This window comes from Cucumis sativus, chromosome 1, assembly GCF_000004075.3.
Source record: "Cucumis sativus cultivar 9930 chromosome 1, Cucumber_9930_V3, whole genome shotgun sequence".
NCBI classification, from domain to species: domain Eukaryota; kingdom Viridiplantae; phylum Streptophyta; class Magnoliopsida; order Cucurbitales; family Cucurbitaceae; genus Cucumis; species Cucumis sativus.
This window is the reverse complement of record NC_026655.2, coordinates 4094512-4114905: the sequence shown is the minus strand read 5'-3', so window position 1 is coordinate 4114905 and position 20394 is coordinate 4094512. Positions and strand designations below refer to the sequence as shown.

Here is a 20394-nt window from a genome sequence, read left to right as displayed (position 1 = left end):
AGATATGATAAAATTGCACACCTAATCAAAATGATATGATAAAAGCTTTGAAGGCAATCAAAATATTGGAGTTGAAGTGCAAGCCAAATTGGAAAGACCTCCTATCAAACTTTGCTGGATTCCATTATAATTAATATGTCATTTGTCACGTTTTATATGTCTTTAACATTTTATTTTATTTTTTTTCAAGTATAAGATTGAATTTTTAGTAAATGAATAGAAATTTGAAGTTTTAGGCCACAAACTTGTGTATTGAGCGTACACTATACTATTAGTTAAGCTTTGCTCTTTCTAACGATTTGAACTTTGAACATACAAAAGATTGATGAGCTAAAAGGAACATAGCAAAATTTTATTTAAAAAGAAAAAGAAAACGTCCTTATGTATAGAATCAAAGAATCCTAACTTTTTGTGTCAATTTGTTTATTTTAGTCGTCTAAATATTCCTTTAAGCTCATTCTTATCTCGAGTATTACTTTTTTTAAGCAATAAAGTTAATTCTATTTGTATATAATTTTCTTGTACCTATTTAATTTTATTCGTCTCACTATTTTATACGTACTTTTTAATTTTATTTATTTATCTCACTAAATATTTTATTCTTATTACTTAAAACTTTTACTAAAGCGAACTTTTATCCCTCTTCGAGAAAAAAAAAACTTTAAAAAATATAGACATGTAACATGTAAACTAAAAATAGTCAATCTTAACACATTTCATCGTGTTAAACACATATAGTATGAATCGATAAATATAACGTCAAAATATTATTTTTATAGGTTGGTGATAGAATTTAAAGCTAAAATTCTGATCTTTGATAAAAGTAGCATTAAACAAAACCTTTTTTATTCCTCGTAAAAAAGAAAAAGGCATTTTTTTTTATGGTGTGACAATATTCTCTAATCTCGACCTTATATTAAAATTAAACTTTAAATGTGGCAGCATTTTGAAATACCCAAAGTGGTGGGGTCGAAAGCAATACGAAACACCAAAAGTGCCAAGTTGCACGCTGAGTCAACGTACGACTCCACCTCCCCACCCACTTTCTCCCACTTCATTTAAATTGCTTTTGTTTGCACACATCTACGTGGCAATTGCAATCTCTCTTCTCCCTCTCTGACACGTGGCAAACGAGATGAATCCCACTAATCTCTCTCTCTAGTGCTCTTTTCCATTTTTATCCGCTGTATTTAGTGGAAAACCTAAAAATCCACCACGATTTTCACATCAACACAAATCCTTTAATTAAACAATAATTAACCTCTAAATATGAATTCACTTGCTTTATTAATCTTAAATCATTGCTCCACTATCTCCTCTTAATATATACACGTGTTTTTATTTCTCTTTACAAGACAACTTTAAATTAAAATTATGGCTATTTATTTAGAAGGGAATGTTTTTCAACTTGGAAGATAATTTTCAAATCTTAATTAACGATATAGTTTAGAAAAATGTTTCAAAGGCTTAAGGTTTAAGCTCTTGGGCTTCTAGGTGAGGTGACCACTAGACTCTAAAACTACTTTGAAAGATTCAAGATATCAAATATTTGATTGAATTATATAAATACTTTTAAGTCTTCAACTCTTTATAATTATGTATTTTATTTGTACATATATATATTTTAATTCAATGAAGATTCCATCTTTTTTGTTTTTTTATCGCCAAAAATCAAATGTGGTTTACTTCAACAATTTATTTATTTTTCACAATATCTTATTGTCATATCTTCAAATCTAGTCCGTTGAAATATAGAAAAAGAAAATCGAAAAATGAAAAAATAATCCACTTTTTGTTAATTATAAAAATTAAACTGACGAGGTCATACGGTGTCGTTTCTTTCTAGATGTTCTAATTAACGATGACTAAGACCACTATAAATACAAACCAAAGTTCTCAAATTCAAAAACTTCACTTCTTCTCAAATAATAATAATATCCCTAAATCGAAAGTTTTTAATTAACCTTTTCCCATTTCCAATTTTCCTCAAGCATGAGTCAATCCACTCCGGAACGCGGCGGCTCCACCTCCATCTCCGGCGGTGGCTCTGTCCTAGCAACGCCAAGGCGAGCAGCAGCGACTTTGATCGTCTCTTTATCGACTCTGATGGCGCTCTGTGCGAAACAAGCGAACAGAGTATCAAAAAAGCTTCAAATAAAACTGAAATCGAAGCAGTTGCCGCGATTAGAGTTAAGGTCACCCCAGCTTCGCCCGAAGCGGTTTCTGAAGAACATAAGCAACACGTTAATTCATAAGAAGAAGAATAAGCGCGGCGCCGGCGATGCGGAGGAGGAGGAGTGGGGAGACGGCGGAGTATGGCAGAAGGCGATCTTGATGGGAGATAAGTGTGAGCCGTTGGATTTCTCGGGCGTAATTTATTACGATAGTAACGGGAAACAGCTGAACGAAGTTCCGTTACGGTCGCCACGTGCCAGCCCGTTGCCCGCCTTTCTTGCAACCAATCACCGCCAGGTATACTGAGTTGAATGGAGCTTTAGTATCTTTAAACGTCACGCGCGGGTGATTTCAGGTAGGTCACCTAAGCATGTGAATGGGTGAGAATTGGGGATGCTCCTTTGGGTTTTACTTCGGCCCTGTTTTTGCAAATTTCTCCTTTGTATAGTATATAATATATATAGAGTGGAAGTAATCATGTTGAGTGTATGTAAAATATACTATATGTTTCCTTCCATCTAGTTCATCTCGACATGCCCTCCATTAAATTTACTCCACAGTTCCATCTAATCTATCCACACGTATTTCCTTAACTAAAATGTTTTGATCATACCAAAAATAAAATTTTATCATTTAATCTATAGTACATGATTAATTATGGACTAACAATGGATAAATATTAACGGTATTTAAGAAGTTTATAATTATAAAATGAAATCTCTTTATTTCTGTATTTGAATAAATAATTAAAATTTCAAAACATTGAATAAATTGGGCCATTGATATGATCTTTTAGAAACTATGTGGTTCACCCACTTGGTATGAGATCAGCTCATAATAATTCCAAGCAGACTTTTGGTTTATTTATTTATTTATAGAAAAGAAAAACAATTCCAGACAGACTTGGATACTACACTAAATGATAATATAAATAATCAATTTATTTAAAACACTTACGTCATTCAACTTTCTAAAATGATGATAATTTAATTTAATATATTACAAAACTATATATCATAAAATCCCATTTGAATTCACAAACTTTCTCTGTAGTCTTTAAACTTTTTAATCCGTTAACCATAAATTTTTAAAAGTTCTTTTTTAACATCTAAAAGTTTTTAAAACATTTTTTTAGATTTTCGTTGCATTACATTTTACTGTAAATCTATATTGTTTAGTGATGTCACTAAGAAAATCCGACCAGTGAAAATATGAAAATAAAAGAATGTAAACAATATTGAAAAAATAATATGTTCAACCTTTCTCAATAGGTGTGGGTTCCCTATACTCTAGATTTGCCACGAGCTCAACTACATTTCATATGTACATTCACAACCTTTGTTATATTAAATAAAACGTCTCAAGAGTGTGCAGAGAGACAAGATCAAGGTATAAAGTAATTGTATAGAAACACACAAAGAAAAACTGCAAAACCTATATATATATATCAGATAAAATGGATTACAATTGTAGTGCACTTTTTTTCATCTACACTGGATGTGTGGTGTACAAGGCATACGTTGTTGTTGACAATGACAAAAAAGAACTCCATTATTGGCAAGGTCTAAAAAGAAGTGTGGGAAAGAGATAGAACATAAAGGAGCATTAGTGGAATGAATGAAGGTTGAGATAAATAAAGAAGGTCTGGGTGTGGTTGTTTGTCACAAAGTCCATCTTCTTGTTGATTTCTTCGATCTCCAAATAATCGCATAAGGGTCGGGGCAAATTCTGTATGGAATTTTCTGTATAGGAACTTCAGGAGCTCTGCAATATATATGTATATATAATAATATCAAGTTCAAGTTCAAATAAAGAATAAGAAATATTTCCAGTAATGGTATTTAAATTCAGTGATTAGCTTAATTAGCTTACTGTAATTTAGCAATCTCGATCTGGGAGAACTCCATATTGGTTGAACCGTTCGTAGTTGCAGCTATAACTTCCACACTCTTGGTCTTTTGTGATTCTTCCGCTGTGTTCGTTGCTTGCTTGATTGCCAGCACTTTGCAATTGAAAATTCTGGTTAAATCTTCTTCCTCCATAGCCATCCTATTAACAAACAAAATGCTAGTTATTTTTAATTATTTCTCTCTTTTTGATTCAAAGAAGGGAGAGTGAAAACAATCTCTCGTAAATGAAATCGCTAATGGTAATATAGCATGCAATGTAACAATGTTATTTCTTTCCCTAGTTGTAAGGTCTTTCTCTATATTTCACGCCCACAGAGGAGAATCAATCAATTTGAGTTTTGAATGATTTAACCTACCTTTTCCTAAACCTAAAATATTCTCAACTTTTAATCTTGTATCAAGTAGATATTCTATATATTTAAAGTTTTGTCTAATTGAACTCAACTAAAGGTTAGACATATTTTGAATGCATTGCAAATACAAATCCCATTTAATTAATTTGATCATTACTTTATCAACTAATATTAGATATAGTATAACATTCACATCTCCTAGGAAAAATAACATAAATATTTATTTTTCTAGAAGGTGTGTTATTAGGTAAAATTTCACCTAATAGTTAACCACTCAATTTATGCAAGAAAAATAATTGAGTGCATTATATGTTAGCACCCATTTTTTTCTTTTTGCTTACACATTTATACATTACATTATTGTGTATTAATTTTCTATTCTTAATTTCTTTTGGCATCCTATTGAAATGAACTGCAAAGAGAAGATGGACACATGGATGGAGTTTAGGAGGTATTTTATATAACTTTTAAGGCTAAAACAACACCTAACATTAGTTTTATGAACCATATTCTCACACAATAGACATACCCATGATTCAAAATCCCAAGTTAAGGAAAGGAAACTTCTCTCCCACCACACCAAGTCATATCAAAAGATGACATATTTTGGGTGGATGATAAGAAAGAGTGACACTGACTGTTATTAAATGGGTCCTATCCAATTATCATAAAAAAGAAATTTGGTACTTTTGGTTTTGGCTTGTAATAAAATTGTCAGGTAAGAGGCATTTTTGTGATGAAAAGATCAAAGCCAAAACACAAAAAGTTGATGGTTTAATTGACATTTAAGTATAGTTGTAAGTAGGATGGTATTAAATTTGTTCTTAGCAATACACATGGAATGAGTATATATATATATATATATAAAGATCTAATTAACAATAACCACTCCTCTGCTATTAAAGAAAGCACAAAATCCTAATTAGACAATGATCATGCATGTTAATCACATAAGAAAACAAAGATTAAAAAATTCTAAACCCATTGAGACACTGTCTTAACCTAACATAGTTGACCAATTTCTTGAGCAATTTCCCAGAAAGTTTCTCTTTTCCATCCTCTGTTCTTAACTTCTAAACATGGGGAAGAGAAAATCTCTCTGGCTCTGATCCATTCAGTACAAAAAGTTGTAAACAGACAGGACAGGACCCCCTTCATTAATGGCAGATCAGGATCATAAATTACATAATAATTAATGAAGATTCCCAGAGTTCTAATGAAAACAATAATCCATCAACACGGTGAAATAATTGATTAATTTTGAAAAAACTTACTTGTATAGAAAGCTATGGCTATGGAGTCCAACTACAAGCACAGAAGCTCCAATTTCTCTAACAATGGCCGTGATCTTTCTACCTTCTTGATCGCCTTCCGTCACAACAATTTCTACCTTTGTCTGTAACATAACCCTATAAAATGATTATCGTTACTCAAATCATCAGTATAACAAAAGGAATGAAGAAACAAGAAAAATTTGTAATGGGAAAACTTACATTAGGGAAAGTGTTACAGAGGTCTCTGAAAGTTAGGGCCAATTGATAGCCATTCAATCGGCGATTACGAACTTTGGAACTACTTTTGGATCTTGTAGAAGGAAATACATGAAGAAGAGTAATCAAATCGCCATAGCGCATTAGATTATTAAGCGCCCATTTCAACGCTGTTCTTGCTACTTCAACATCCTCAACAATCACCACGATTTTTCTCAAATCCATCTCTCTTTTCACCAAGAAACTCGCGATTCTTCCGCCTATCTCTGTAAATCGAATATCGCCATAGATGTATTGACAGAGATAAGGAGAGAGAGAGAGAGAGAGGATTATGAAATGCAATTAATTGAGACACCCCAGTGGAAATAGATGGGAGGAAACTCTGTAGTGATTTGACTGGGATTTTGCTGTCTCTGAAATATGAACTTCTCTTCTCTCTGCTCTGTTTTCGTGGGCCTCTAGATGGTCTGTAATGATAATTCTGTGTTCCGTTTCGCTCCAAAGTATTTTTTGAATGGTGGAATATTGTGATCAAAGCTCTGGCGAGTCCGCCATTGAAGAGACAACGTAAAAGCTTGGTTAATCTGTTAATGGATAATTTGGAATTTGATACGCTCTGTTTTAAAGAAAGCCATAGAAGCTGACTTTATACTTGGAAAGACATTGAAAGAGAGTGACAAGCATTAATAATCTCCTTAGTAAATTATTGTTATCTTCTCTCTTATTTTCCATTGAAGCATTTTCTTATCTTACTTTCTCTTTTTTCCTTCAATGTTTCCATTTTTCAAGACTCCATTTTCCTTCTTTTTCACCTCCTTTAGATTCGCTTTCTTAACAAACATTTGAAACGAGGGGTGACTATAATAGTTTGAAGAATTATAATAGCTAGACCCACAAACAAAAGAACATTAAAATTTTAGTAGAGGGAAGTATTACATAATAACTATACCAATAGAGTTATAATGTTCATATGGTATCCAAGTTAATATTTACACATCTCATTACGTAAGAAAGTATTTAGTACTGAAATACCATAATCTCCATTCGAAGAACCACACCTTGTTTTAAAAGTATGTTGACCTGACACACAATAAATAAATAGACATAGTATATGATATATTTACTATTATACACATAGAAAAAATTTAAAAAATCAAGACAAAATTTATCACACGACAAATTATAATTAAACAATGAAGCGATATGCAAAAATATCAATATTACTCAAAATTACTTATGATTTAATTTATGGTATGTGATTTTTTTTAAGAAGTATCTACGGGGTATCTTAGAGCACGTTTTAGGTGATGATCTCACGGTTAAAATTCCATATCTGCCACGTGTATGGTGGATACAATTGTGAGTAAATAAATGGATGATGCATAAATAATTAATTCATAGTTCATACGCCCTACCCACATCCTTATTATATTAAAACTATATTTTAGAAGGAAAATGCAGAATATGGGTCGTGCGGTCACGTAGTTTGTTTGTTTTTGTTTTGTTTGAGTTATTTATTCATTTAGTTCATAGTTTGTTTGCTTTTGTTTGTTTCATGTTTCCTTTCATATTATTGTCATCAAGTTTAAGACAAAACAAATTCATTTTTTAAAAATGAACTTTCAATTATTTACTTTTTTTTTGTTTCATATTTTGCTCCAATTCTTGTATGGAAGTTGATACTTTGCTTTAAATAATATACCTTTTTCTTTTTTCTCTTAATTTGTTTTAGAATAATAGAAATATTTGTATTTGGTGAAAAGATAGACGATACCTTATATCTACCAAATTAATTAATGAGTTTTAATATACATTGTTACGTCATCATCTAATTTGAAAACACATGTGATTTAAATGTTATGTGGGTGTTTAAGGCGTTGAGTTGGTTATTATAGTTAATGAGTTGTAACCGTTAGTGCTTGAGGTGCATACAACTTTAGTTGAGCTATGTTGCATGACATATAGGCAAATGTAGATTTTGTATTCAAGATGAAAATTGAAAAGATAGAGATTGAATATGGTCGCTATAATATATTATGATACAAACTAAACCATTATCAAAGAACCATGACCCGTTATTCATTGTACCTAGCATATCTTGTATGGATTTGAATAGGATTGTGACTTGGTTATCCCCAGCAACATCAATTTGTGTACTTTGATGGACTTCTCAAACAAATTTCATGACATAATTGAAGGCTTCACTATTAATCTTTTTTGTTGTACGAAATTTGACAACCACACGAAAGTGCAACTTGCTTGGATTTAACGTAAGATTCGAATGATCGATAGTGATAATTTTTTTTTATTTTTTCTGTCCATGACACGTTTCTATGGATCAAGTTGAATTTAAGTATAACTCGATGAATAAAACTGTCACTATACACCTTATTTATCGTTGGATTAATTTTTGACCTCACTTCCCGACCTCACTTCCCTTTTTAATTACGATTAATATAATGAAAAGTTAAGTAGGATGATTTAATTTTCAAAATCGTAAATGAAAAGTTAAGTAGGGATGATTTAATTTTAACTTTGAAGTTAGACAATATTGAAAATAATTTCTCTAAATAAAATAGCATGAAAAAGAATAAAAAAACACGGTCCGATCCGAACCTCAACCCGCATCATAATCCAGATTACGGTTCGGGTCGGTTCGACTATCTGAAGGGTTCTAACTTTCTAGGGTTTAAGCCATGCGCTAAACTTCTGAGTTTCTCTACAGATTGCCAATTACGAAGACGATGACCTCCATGGTTGCACTGTCAAGAAGGCTTTGCCGCTCTCTCCTATCGAATTCAAAAGCTTCTCATCATTACGATATCCTCCCAGTAACCTATTGCACTAATAACCTTTCCTTCCGCTCGGTATCAGACATCACTGAGTCCGGTATTGAATCGGACTTGTACACGGAATTGGACTCAAATTCAGTAACTAATCAACCTTCTCTCTCACCGTCCTCGTCCCAATCACCCACCCAACCGAGACCGGTCTATAATCGACCTCTGGAAAATGGCCTCGATGCTGGCATTTATAAGGTACGTTGGATGATGTATAGGTGCTTTGAGACTTTCGATTCTCGATGTTTTTTTGCTTACATTTTCATCTTATTGACATTTCGTGTTTGCTTGAAGGCTATATTGGTGGGTAAGGTGGGGCAAAGTCCATTGCAGAAGCAGCTGAAGAGTGGAAGAACAGTGACGCTGTTATCAGTTGGGACAGGGGGTATTCGTAATAATCGGAGACCCTTGGCTAACGAGGAACCCAGAGAGTATGCAAATCGGTGCGCAGTTCAATGGCATCGGGTTTCGATTTATCCTACGAGACTGGGCAATATCGTCATGAAGCATGTTGTGCCCGGGTAAGCATTTCAGTCTTGATCATTTACCTGAGGTACATGGAGATAATATCATAGAAATTTATTTATATTCTGCCATCAATTCTTAACAACGAGCTTATGTTTGATTAGTATAGTGATGGGAAGCTGTACTCGATTAATTTGAATTCCAAACTGTGCCCGTTATTAACTTTGTAGTTATCGTTTTTTTCTGGTTCATGTTACTCCGTTTCTCACAAAAGATATTGTTGTAGTCTTAGTTTCGCTGTTCTTTGTTGCAGCTTTATTCTTACAGTGTAAATTTGTCCTTGTCAGTTCAATTTTGTATTTGGAAGGGAACTTGGAGACCAAAATCTTCACTGATCAAGTCACTGGTCTTGTTCGACGTATTAGAGAAGTTGCGATTCGTGGCAATGGTACATCACTTACCCCTTCATTCTTTAAAGCGGTCTTTTGTGGTTTTTTTAATCATATGTTCTTTCAAACGGTTTCTTTTACAAAAGAAAATGGTACAACCCTTGTTATGTTTTAGTACCCTGCTTCTATGAATATAGAGTTCCTCATGTATTATGGCTACTTAATTAAACTACATACCATTTGTGTCATCTTTAATAAAAAAGAATTCGGCAAGTTTTGTTCTGAACTGTGACGAAGGTACAGCCTCTTTACGATGTGAATGTCCTTTCTTGGACGTGATATGTATTTTAACTAAAAAAAGAAAAGCAAATTTATTTTCTTCTGTAGGCTGAAAAACCTATATAGATTCTGACCGACTGGTATTTGAATTATAATGTTGGGTCTATGGTTTTTCCATTTGTTTTTTCATGGCCTGATTCTTTGTGAATCGGAGGAATTATAAAGAATTTGATTGCTTTTGTGCTGACTTGACATTCATGCATGCTGAAACAAATGGCCCTAGGATCACCACATATGACCTCCGTTGATAAAGTTTGGTTGTTATGTAGGACGGCTTGTATTTTTGGGGAAGGGAGAAGGTAATGCTCAGGAGTCCACCCCATCAGAATTCAGAGGTGTTGGCTATTACTAAGAGACGTTTGCAGTTTTGTCATCTGAAGGTTTGAATCACCCACTTCTCTCTGTAAATGCTGTTATTTCACTTCACAGACTTGCAATAAGACATTCAGAAAAGGATCTACTGCATGGCCTAGTGATGATTCCCTTCCCCCCCCCCCCCCCCCACCCTCTGTCGAGCGACAAATGTCTTTGATATTTATACGATTTAAATGAATTTGATTGAGAGAGAATTGAAATCCACTTCTTCATTGTTTTTCAACCGTGTACACGACTTGTTGTTTCTTTTGAGATGTTTATTTTGTGCTTGCATGTTCAGTTGCAGGGGTCATGGGCATAGTTATGGTTAGACAGAGTGAATGCTGTCTTTTTGTGAAACAAGCATCAGTACTTTCAATGCGCAAGACAATCTTTGATGGGTTATTAGAGGCACATGTGTGAGCAATGGAGCCACATAATGTATGAGTATGAGTTGGTAGATTGAAAATTGAAATTCAAATGCCTGAATCTGATAACTGATAACTTAAAATAAAAAATGCCATAACTGGGAATGATTGAGTTTCGTACATTGTGATGCTATGTATTTTCAATAATAGACAATGAATGAAATTGGCATTTTCTAGAAAATAGATACTAAAAATATGACAGAAGATTGTGTTTGGTTCGTAATGGTGCAGAAAGGGATAATAAGGTGACGGATAATCTACAAAAAGCAACGTGAAGGTGACTGAGATGATTGCTGGAGGGAAACTTGCTTCTCATCAAACTGCTTTTGGTGTAGAAAAATTGTTCCGAACGTTAGAAGAAAAGTTAATGTATTTGAATGTCTTTTTCTATAATTTAACCTAAATTAAACAATTGAAAGGTGTCACTTAACATTTCTCGTGATCAAATTGGTGATGTGTTAAAATTATTGCTCCGAATAGAATCATAATGTTTCGTACTACAAAATTCCTATGAACCTTTAATACATTGAATCCAAGAGAAGTATGTATTTAGAGAGTATTTGGGATTAGAAGTCCGAAGATCTGTAAAACTTAAAGCCTATGTATGTGTAAGAAGTTAATAAAATATAAAACATAAAATCAATGCTTTTATATAATTGGATTCGTCAAACAACAAACTCATACTCATTGCAAAAAGAAAACAAAATGTTTCATTATATTCATTTGCTAATTCAAAATGCGAAACTTTTTCATTCTCATGATTTTAGTTTCATTCTCATAATTTTGGAAATTAAGTTTATAACTATTTTGTCAAAAGATTCAAACAAACTCTCAAAACTATTTTTTTTTTTTTAAAAAAATTCACTGAAGTACTTAACAAATACAAGACCAACTAAAGCAAAACAAAAACAAAGAGATTAAAAACAAAAATATTATCAAAGAATAGGAATACATAGTTTGACCCACATTACTCTTTTATGATTGGTGGACAAATGCCACAAGAAAATCTACACTCTTATCTTATGTGGCCATCATTTTACACATTGCTTATCCACAAAATCTTCTTCCCCAAAACACTTGAAATTCACAGTGAATGAAAATCAACAAACCCAAAATCAACACACTCCAAATCAGGACATGTTGCGAACCCCCAAATTTCTTCATTCCCCAAACCTTTCTTCTCAAACCCAAACCCAAACCCAAACCCAAAACATCCCCACTTCTTCAAAATTTCCATTCATCAAACAATGTTGCAAAATCTCCCGCCGGAATCTCACCATTGGAACCAATTCCCTCTTACTTCTTCTCTTTAACTCTCAAATTCAAGACCCATTTTTAATGTCCTCCAAAGCAGAGGTTGAAGAAGAAGAATTACAGAGTCCTAAAAATGATGACTTTCTTTGCACTGGAAAGATCCCTACGAAACGTGCATTTCTTGATATCTCCATTGATGGAGTTCCTGCTGGTCGCATTATCATTGGCCTTTATGGCAATGATTCCCCAGCAGGAGTTGCAAGGTTTAGCAATCTTGTAAGCGGAGCTGCTGGCATTTCTTATAGAAGAAAAGACTTTGTAAAGATCACTTCAAATTATGTTCAACATAGTGGAGTTAGATCTTATGGTGTGGATTTTGAGCTTGCAAAGAGGAATGGGAATGAATTAGTATCTGAAACTCTTAAGGATGAATGGGAGAGAGCGAATGAGAAATGTTCTGGGACTAAGAATTTGGCTTCGACTGTGGGGATCATTGTGAGAGACCCTTTAAAACCACCTCCTAAGTTGAAGTTGGTAGCTAGGAAAGGGAAGCTGGAGGTTGATCAGGAACAGGTCGGTACCGAACCGAATGGGACGGAGTTCACGATATCGGTTAAGGATTCACCAGAGCTTGATGATTCAGCTTTGGTGATTGGAATTGTTTTGGATGGAATGGAAGTTGTGGAGAAGATTGCACAAGTGAAGACTGTTAAAGATAATACTACTTCTCCTTATTTCAGGTAAAGTTTTAGTTTCATATTTCTCTTTTATTTTATACTTTGATGAACACATCAAAAGAAAACCTTTTTCAATCATGTTTGGAACAAACACTTATTAGATTATTAAAGATTGCGTTACTTTTTAAAGTTTAAGGTTTAGATTTCTAAACTTGACATTGACGTTTGGATTTGATGAGCAGAGTCGCAAAGATAATAGGCGATAAAAGAGCTGTTGTTGCAGAAAGAGGGTTCAACCGTCCTTATTCTAAAGTGATTGTCACAAACTGTGGGTTGCTAGAGGAATGATTAGTCTTTGTCCAAAATAAATACTTGTACGAGTTGAGCTATGCGTACTTATGCTTGTGCTTATGTTGGCTACAATAACTCGATTGTGCTTCCAGTTTTGTTTGTCATTTTTTCAATTGAATTATTTAAATGTAACTATATTCATAATGAGGTATTTTGCTTCTATAAATTAATTTGTACATTCAATCTCTCACCTTATGTTAATTTTCATTTCATTCCACATAACATGATTAATGAATTTAGAACCATGGAATATGAAAATTAGGTAATGGCCACCATCGTCATCTTAGTACAACAAATGTAGAAGTACAAAAATATGAATAGAAGGGGAATGTGTGCATGTCAATTACCATTTAGTTATAATCAGATTGGTAATACTCAAAATCGTGACCTTACAAATTAATGACTATGTTTCGATAACAATCTAAATTAATAGCCCCGACCACACTCGTCAATCTTAACCTCAAACTAAGTTCCAAAAATTGCAAGCTACCAATAGAGGCCGAGTCAAAATTACTTTAGTATTACAAAACCCCATAATAACTATTTTGAGAACAAATAGATAATGATATGACAACATATGTATTCATTTGAGAATTTACTCAATAGGGAACGGCATGACATGAAAAACCCTTCTTCAAAGGGTGTGTATCTCATAATACCTTAGAAGAGGCAGAAACTCAATCCTGGAAGCTCTGTCAGGTTAATATGTAACTGAAAGCAGTGTCTAGTGCTTGGTTCTTTCGTTAGAAACTAGACTGCTTTTCAATTTCTTCGCAGAAGACGTGAATAGATTTCGAACCGATGTAACGGGGTCATTGACCTGGAAAAGAAAACACAATTTTCAGTGTGGATTCACTTGAGAAAGAAAGTCTCCTGTGCGTGGCACAGAACAGGAAAACAACAATGGGGGATTTAAGAGCAGGAGGTTGAAAATCCAAGAACAGAATATATGGATAAATCATATCCCATAGAATGAGAACTACTGATCCAAACATTATCAATGAATGCAATGGATTAACTACTTAGGAACCAGTTTACTGAATTTGTTCCAAAACAACTTCGATGGTTTATTCAAAATTAGGTTACCATTTATCACGGCCAGAATGGTATTGCAAAAGACCAATATACCGTGCCATGCCACTACTATTCTAGCATTAAAATATTAATGGAGTGAACATCTACATTGCTTGACTACTGGACGTCCTTACGTACCTTAATGAGGGACGCTGATGGAGAGTTCTTAGGTGAATGTGGTGAAGAGCCTTTTTCACGCTGTAGAGCAGTTAGGGTTTGTTTCCATCCAGGTGCGACATTTCCTGTGGCAATCCACGGGCAAAAGTATCTGTGCTGCCTGATTGGATCGAACTCTACACCCTTGGAATAATCCTCTGCAAGGAATAAGGTAAAAATAATGAAATATGATTCATCATATAATTTAAATTTATCATTTAAAAATAATGAATTGGGAAGGATAACAGAGAAGATACAAACTTGGCAGGAAAAAAAAAAACACATGCCGGGTTGATTCTTTTAACTGACTTGTTCTTTAACCAGCTGCTAGGATAGTTTATGATACATTATACAGAATTCTTATTCAATTAATCTAACATTTCTACAGCAAATAAGCCAACTATCGTTCAGAAAGCTTAATATACTTGCTCACAGACAACTTGCCACTCCATTTATTCCAACACAAATTTTCATGTAAACAATTGAACTTTAATAATTATTGCACTTAGATATGTCAATACCACTGAACTAAAGCATGAAGCCACAGAATATCTTAGGGGCTGCCTTACCTAAGGCTATGATAACTAGTGAATCTATAAATATGCTGCACCATTCGTGGAAAGAGAAGGATTAAGAGGATTTGATAAATGGTACCTCCACCATGGGCAAGATGCATGCTGTTCATTGAGGTATGCACTTTGTCATTGGAGCCACCTCCTTCACGGGCCTGGTTTTCTAAAGTGGTGTGGTTATCAGAACCAAGTTTGTCTTTCATTGATTCTTCCACACCAGCAATATCGGTACTTGTATCATCTTCAAGGCGTGAAGATTTGCATGAGGTCATCTGTGAGTCGGCCAATGAAATCTCTTTGCTATTTGAATTATCACATTGGTCAGAGACATCAGAAGGCAACTCCTTTTCACTGCATTCAGTACTTGTGATCATAGCAGCATCTGTTGACGTCAAAGGATTTTCGGCTGGAGAAGTTAGGGGATGGAGATCTGCTACTTTATTACCAGAATCCGACTGTATTGAATTCTCAGCATTCTCCGACACTTCAATTTTCTGCGCAGGAACACACTCTGTGCTCTTTACTTTAGTTTCTTCAGTTGAACCATTCAAACTAGATTGAGGTAAGGTTCCATGATCAGTAACACTCGTACCTTCCAACAAAGGAGTCTGATCATCACCAGAAGTAACGCATCCAGGATCAAGTGTTTGATTCTGTAACAATCTTCCGTCTTTTGGCTGATCTGTTTCTCCAGTAGGGATGGCATCTTCATTGCTTTTGCTGTTTTGTGACATTTTTTTATCCGAGGAATCAGCTTGGACCATTTCTTGGTCATTATACACCTGATCACTAAACTTTTCATCACTGAATAGCCTAGCCCTTAAACTTTGGCCAATTACAGGCAAAGTGATGGTGGCCTTGAAACTCTGTCGTGCAGGGGTAGGCCCCCCTGCAATTGTTGAAGTTAATTTTGATATTCCAACATTACCAATACCTGCATGATTGATGACACTTTTATTGCCTGAATCATGAGTGCCTGACTCACTGTTTAATTCGGTGGATCCAACCAATCTGATGATTTCCACAGGCCTAGGAATAGTATGGAAAGTCCATAATCCAACACTAGCTCCACAAAGCCGGCAATCCAAAACAACAGAATTAGGCTGCGATTGCAATTCACTTGAAAGCTCAGCAATTCTATTTCCAGCTACATTTTCTTTGGTGGTAGTAGTGAAGAGACTGACTGTAGGGCGTGAATCAAAAGTGGTGGATTTCTTGAGAGATTGATCTGACGCTCCGGACTTGCAGTCAACTACATAGGGCAGTGAACGGGGTTCCCATCCAAACAAGCTAATTAGCTTTAGAGCCTGCAATATTTTAAATTTAGTTAATTACGCAAATAGCCAGAAAGTGAACTTGTACTAAGAATTATGGGGAAAAAATCTGATACATTTAAGGGAAATTGTGAGTACTTATACCATTTTATCATGAGTATATATCCTAAATTTTAATAAAATACAAAGCCAACATCAGAAAGATTGGCAAAGGTTAATAGCGTAAATGATAATGACAGACAACAACTCCTAAGAAGATTTGTAATTACTGGAATTGTACACATCGATGGAGCAAGAGCAAAACCTGATAATATACTTTAGGAGTATCTGAGTCATGTCCATCTCCAAGGTACTCCATTTCAGATTTGTCAAGAGACTCGTTGCCAAAATTTTCCCAGGTTAATTCTTCAATAAATTGCTTGAGATGGGGACTGTTCATCCATTTGAGAAATGAAGACGAAATAACAGGGAGAGCTGAAAGCTGTAGTAACATTGAATAACGCTCCCTAAATTTATTAACTAAAACTGGAGGAGGGGTAGGAGGAAAATCAGCCAATGCTTCATCACAGGCATTATCTATCCAGGGACATAGTAACTTGTGCCCATTGTCCAACTTTAAGCTAAATACCAAAGCGGCCTTCTCAACTGAGAGAGAAAAACACAGAACAATTCATCTTTAGTGAAAAAAGAATGGAAAGAAAGCAAACTGGGGTCAAAATGTGTCACATTCTTTCAGTACTACATGTACATGGTAGAGAGTCGTACCTTGTTGCTGATTCCAGGAAGATGGGGTAGAGAAAAGAAGACGTGCTCCACATGATTCACAGGCAATAGTATCTGTATCTACATTGACCCAACCTCTTCTAGCACAATTTATAGCATTCACTACCTACGAAAGATTTAAAATTTTCTAATATTAGAATCAAAGAATAGCCAAACTGTATGTATGTTTTTCAGAGAGGAGAAAGAAAGGGACATTTACATAAAATCAGATATTTGCAAACTACATATGGGACCCATATACTCTCCAAATTCATTGATATGGAAATACTGAATGACTAAGAAAATCAAATAAAAATCTAATGAAACAAATCACTACTCATAGAGAAACAAAGCAAGAATACAGAAACGCATCATAGATAAATATTATACAGTGTGAAACCGATCAAATATAGACATTAAAAAGAGAGAACTTGTAGGGAGAGAAACAGAACGTTTATCCAGAAAAAAAAAAAAGATGTTTGTGATAAAAGATACTACTAAAGGTTTGGAATCCAGTGGTTGTTTTATATGAAGGCAAAAAGTAGTGATAAGTTCTCTGAGAACTTTGTACAGAAAATGTTGTAAACTTAAATATTAGGTGTGCAGGAGAATATGAGATAATAGAAAAACGAGAACATGAATGAAGTAAGATAGAGCAAATCATGTGAATAATTCAACAACCTAATGAAAAACATGTGAAATAACAGCCCTTGGCCAACAACATATCGTTTCCAATTGCCAGAGAGAATAGTTGAGTTCTAAAATATTTTTATTCTGACTCTGCTTGCTCTAATATTTATTTCCTAGCCAGAGAATAAACGAATCCATTTCTGATAGTTAGACGGTGCACTTGAATCACCAAACACAGCCATTGACAATGACTTGAATAGGCTTAATCTTTTAGAAAGAATCAAAAGACACTCTAAACCTGATCCTTCCTTTTCTCCCTTTGCCCAAACAGACATTTCCTAAAATTGTACCATCACCTGAACTTTAAACTGTGATCAAAGTGGTGAAGGGACAGTCCACTAAATCCAAAAAAGGTAATTCAGCTGAAAGCCAAAATACCATCAGAAAACAAAACTCAATAGTATATATTTCCAAGGAAAACCAAGACAATGTACCCAGTGAAATATCCTCTAACCAATTGAATAAGCACAAACGCTACATAATTGAAAATTGAAATTACAAGAAATATTGATAAGATGTTAAAGAAGAAAGTGAAACATCTGAAACAAACCTTAGGTTTACCAAACCATGTCATTGACTTGAATGTGGCTAGTCTTTTCAAAAGATCTCCACGGTCCCAAGGCCTGCACAATGGAGCATCAGAGGATCCAACAGAAGCTGAAGAATGCTTCTGCAATGCCTCAATAACATCACTTTTTGATCTCAGCTCTCCCACTACCAAAGCAGACGAAGAATAAGGCCGTTTTCTCCCTCTCGACAATTGTACTCCGGATGGACTATCATTGAAACAGAAAATATTCATGTTAAACAAAACAATTTAAGAACATCACTCACGAGAGGATGAACAATCACAAAACTTTAGCTACCCTATTTACAAACCAAAAACACATAAACTAGCTAAAATTCAGCTCATGCTTTCATGTTCTCAAAAACTAACACAAACGAAAAACACAATGAGCTAAGAAAAGCGAGAAAACCTGGAGGAGGAGGAGGGGGAAGATGCGGAATTTGAGTTAGGAGTGGATTGTGCATTCTGAAAGAGCTTGTCCATGATGGAATGGAATCTCTTCTCTGAATCCTGCGACATGGGTTGAATCTCGAATGAAAATTGGGAATTTGTTTGTGTGCAGAAGAGAGAAGAAACTGCAAATCGAGGGCTCCGACGAAATTCTTCGGTGCGGCGTTTTCTTGTGTTTGTGTGTTCGACGTCGAGGAGTGAAGGTAGTATCAATCGGTCTGTATCTCCGTCTCCGACTAGACCCTGAGTTTAGAGATGAACGGGAATGGCACCATCTGTAATTTGCATCAACGCCATTGATTTGATGAATATGAGATGATGATCTTTAAGGTAATGTTCTTAATATTTCTTTTGAGATTTTTTTGGCTTAATACCATTCCAACCCCAAAATCAATTTGATTAATATGAAATTTACTTTCAAAGTAATTTTAATTCATTCACTCACATATTGAAAAAGGTAAAAGAACCTCAATTGATACTTTAAATTATAAATATAAATTTTAGTAGAAGATAATTATTAGGAGCATTTTAGAATGCAATTAAATTTTGTTCTTTAATATATATTCGTAATAAAAGAATTAGTAAGACGAAAGAAATATTGTAGGTTCATTAGGTTCATTAGTACCTGTTTAGACCCACGAACACAACCTTATTACATTCAATATCATTACCATTACGACTAAGAGAAACAACAAATTTGAGTAAAAATGTTAACATAAAATACTTTTTTTGAATATTACAATTTCAATGGCTTCTTGTTTCAATGCTTAAAGAAAAAATAAGGAAAAAAACCCATTTTGAAAAAGGGAAAAAGAAAACAGTTATAGCAATTCAAAAGGAATCCCTTTCTTCACGCTGACCGCCAAAATCTCTTCACTTTCTCCACGTCTCTCCACTTCCAACAAACTCATTCCTTCTTCTTCCTTCTATTTAACCCCTTTTTCATTCTTTCGTTTCTCATTTAACTCAAACCACCATGTCTTTTCTCCACTGTTATTCACCCTTCAAACCTTTCCCACTTGCTTTCTTCGTCCTCCTCCTCTCCTTCCATTTCTTCCCAGCAATCAGCACTGATTTCCTTGTTGGCGACAGCGATGGCTGGTCAGCCCCTAAACCAAAAGAAGCTGACAAATACAACAAATGGGCTTCCCACAACAGATTCAATATCGACGACACTGTCCGTAAGTACCCAAAAAAGTTGCTTCTTTTTAGAAAATTTTGAACAAAAACTTGTTTTTTTTAGAATTTTTGTTGATTTAGATTGATGGTTGTGTTAGATTTCAAGTACGAGAAAGATTCAGTGATGATGGTGACGGAGGAAGAATACAAACAATGTGTTTCACCAAAGCCTCTATTTTATGAAAACAATGGAGATAGTGTGGTAAAGCTTGACAGAGCAGGATTGTTCTATTTCATTAGTGGAGTTTCAGGGCATTGTCAGAAAGGTCAGAGAATGATAATCAAAGTGTTAGAACCTATGAGTCCTCCACACCCACCCACTGTTCCACCAGATGAAAAAAGTGGTGCTGCACATTCTAATTTGGTCTCTGTTACATCTTCATTCTTGGGGATGTTCTTCATGTTGTTCTTTGCTCTGTTTTTGTCGATTTGAAATAGGGGTATCTTGGGAAATTCGATTGGTTTGTTCATTTATTAGGATTTTTGTTTTTGTTAATTTTTTTCTTCTAGAGTTATGAATGAATGGTTGGTTTAGTTTTGATTGTAGTTGAGTAATTTTGGAGATGTTGAATAATAACAAAATTACAAAAAGAAATGTGGAATACGCTTGAAATTCTTCCATGTGAGGCTTAAGGTGTTGTTGA

At 34.5% G+C, this 20394-nt stretch overlaps 6 protein-coding genes across 10 annotated transcripts; 4 read left to right on the top strand and 2 right to left on the bottom strand.

Moving 5' to 3' along the window:
• Window positions 1-1889: 1889 nt before the first annotated feature.
• Window positions 1890-2727, top strand: LOC105434785. Its single transcript, XM_011652139.2, has one exon. It carries the CDS (start codon window positions 1993-1995, stop codon window positions 2479-2481), a length of 489 nt encoding a protein of 162 aa, XP_011650441.1. The 5' UTR covers window positions 1890-1992; the 3' UTR covers window positions 2482-2727.
• An 865-nt stretch (window positions 2728-3592) lies between these two features.
• Window positions 3593-6711, bottom strand: LOC101206357. The gene is made up of 4 exons (XM_004137567.3): window positions 5932-6711; window positions 5713-5834; window positions 4048-4224; window positions 3593-3939 (listed from the first exon to the last, which is right to left on the bottom strand). The coding sequence occupies exons 1-4, from the start codon at window positions 6151-6153 to the stop codon at window positions 3837-3839; spliced, it is 624 nt and encodes a 207-aa protein (XP_004137615.1). The 5' UTR covers window positions 6154-6711; the 3' UTR covers window positions 3593-3836.
• Window positions 6712-8549: 1838 nt separating this feature from the next.
• LOC101210420 (single-stranded DNA-binding protein, mitochondrial) lies at window positions 8550-11248 on the top strand. Of its 3 annotated transcripts, XR_968854.2 has the most exons (6): window positions 8550-8966; window positions 9063-9289; window positions 9581-9681; window positions 10231-10341; window positions 10617-10756; window positions 10975-11248. XR_968854.2 is itself a non-coding variant. In XM_011652129.2 (5 exons), the coding sequence occupies exons 1-4, from the start codon at window positions 8673-8675 to the stop codon at window positions 10311-10313; spliced, it is 705 nt and encodes a 234-aa protein (XP_011650431.1). In that variant the 5' UTR covers window positions 8550-8672; the 3' UTR covers window positions 10314-10341; window positions 10975-11248. The 3 variants fall into 3 exon arrangements, 2 of the variants coding, with proteins under 2 accessions (XP_011650431.1, XP_031745512.1); XM_011652129.2 differs by lacking the exon at window positions 10617-10756; XM_031889652.1 differs by lacking the exon at window positions 10975-11248 and having other exon boundaries at window positions 10617-10924.
• Window positions 11249-11769: 521 nt separating this feature from the next.
• Window positions 11770-13211, top strand: LOC101210168 (peptidyl-prolyl cis-trans isomerase CYP26-2, chloroplastic). Its single transcript, XM_004137413.3, has 2 exons — window positions 11770-12737; window positions 12917-13211. The coding sequence occupies exons 1-2, from the start codon at window positions 11881-11883 to the stop codon at window positions 13020-13022; spliced, it is 963 nt and encodes a 320-aa protein (XP_004137461.1). The 5' UTR covers window positions 11770-11880; the 3' UTR covers window positions 13023-13211.
• Window positions 13212-13343: 132 nt separating this feature from the next.
• Window positions 13344-18917, bottom strand: LOC101206120. 3 transcript variants are annotated; one of them, XM_031881277.1, is made up of 8 exons: window positions 18531-18913; window positions 18104-18329; window positions 16867-16990; window positions 16406-16746; window positions 15420-16134; window positions 14910-15338; window positions 14238-14413; window positions 13344-13845 (listed from the first exon to the last, which is right to left on the bottom strand). In XM_031881277.1, the coding sequence occupies exons 1-8, from the start codon at window positions 18638-18640 to the stop codon at window positions 13750-13752; spliced, it is 2217 nt and encodes a 738-aa protein (XP_031737137.1). In that variant the 5' UTR covers window positions 18641-18913; the 3' UTR covers window positions 13344-13749. The 3 variants fall into 3 exon arrangements, 2 of the variants coding, with proteins under 2 accessions (XP_031737137.1, XP_011650425.1); XR_004214575.1 differs by having other exon boundaries at window positions 14825-16134; window positions 18531-18917; XM_011652123.2 differs by having other exon boundaries at window positions 14910-16134.
• A 357-nt stretch (window positions 18918-19274) lies between these two features.
• Window positions 19275-20369, top strand: LOC101205884 (mavicyanin). Its single transcript, XM_004137565.3, has 2 exons — window positions 19275-19752; window positions 19849-20369. The coding sequence occupies exons 1-2, from the start codon at window positions 19548-19550 to the stop codon at window positions 20181-20183; spliced, it is 540 nt and encodes a 179-aa protein (XP_004137613.1). The 5' UTR covers window positions 19275-19547; the 3' UTR covers window positions 20184-20369.
• The last annotated feature ends 25 nt before the right edge of the window (window positions 20370-20394 follow it).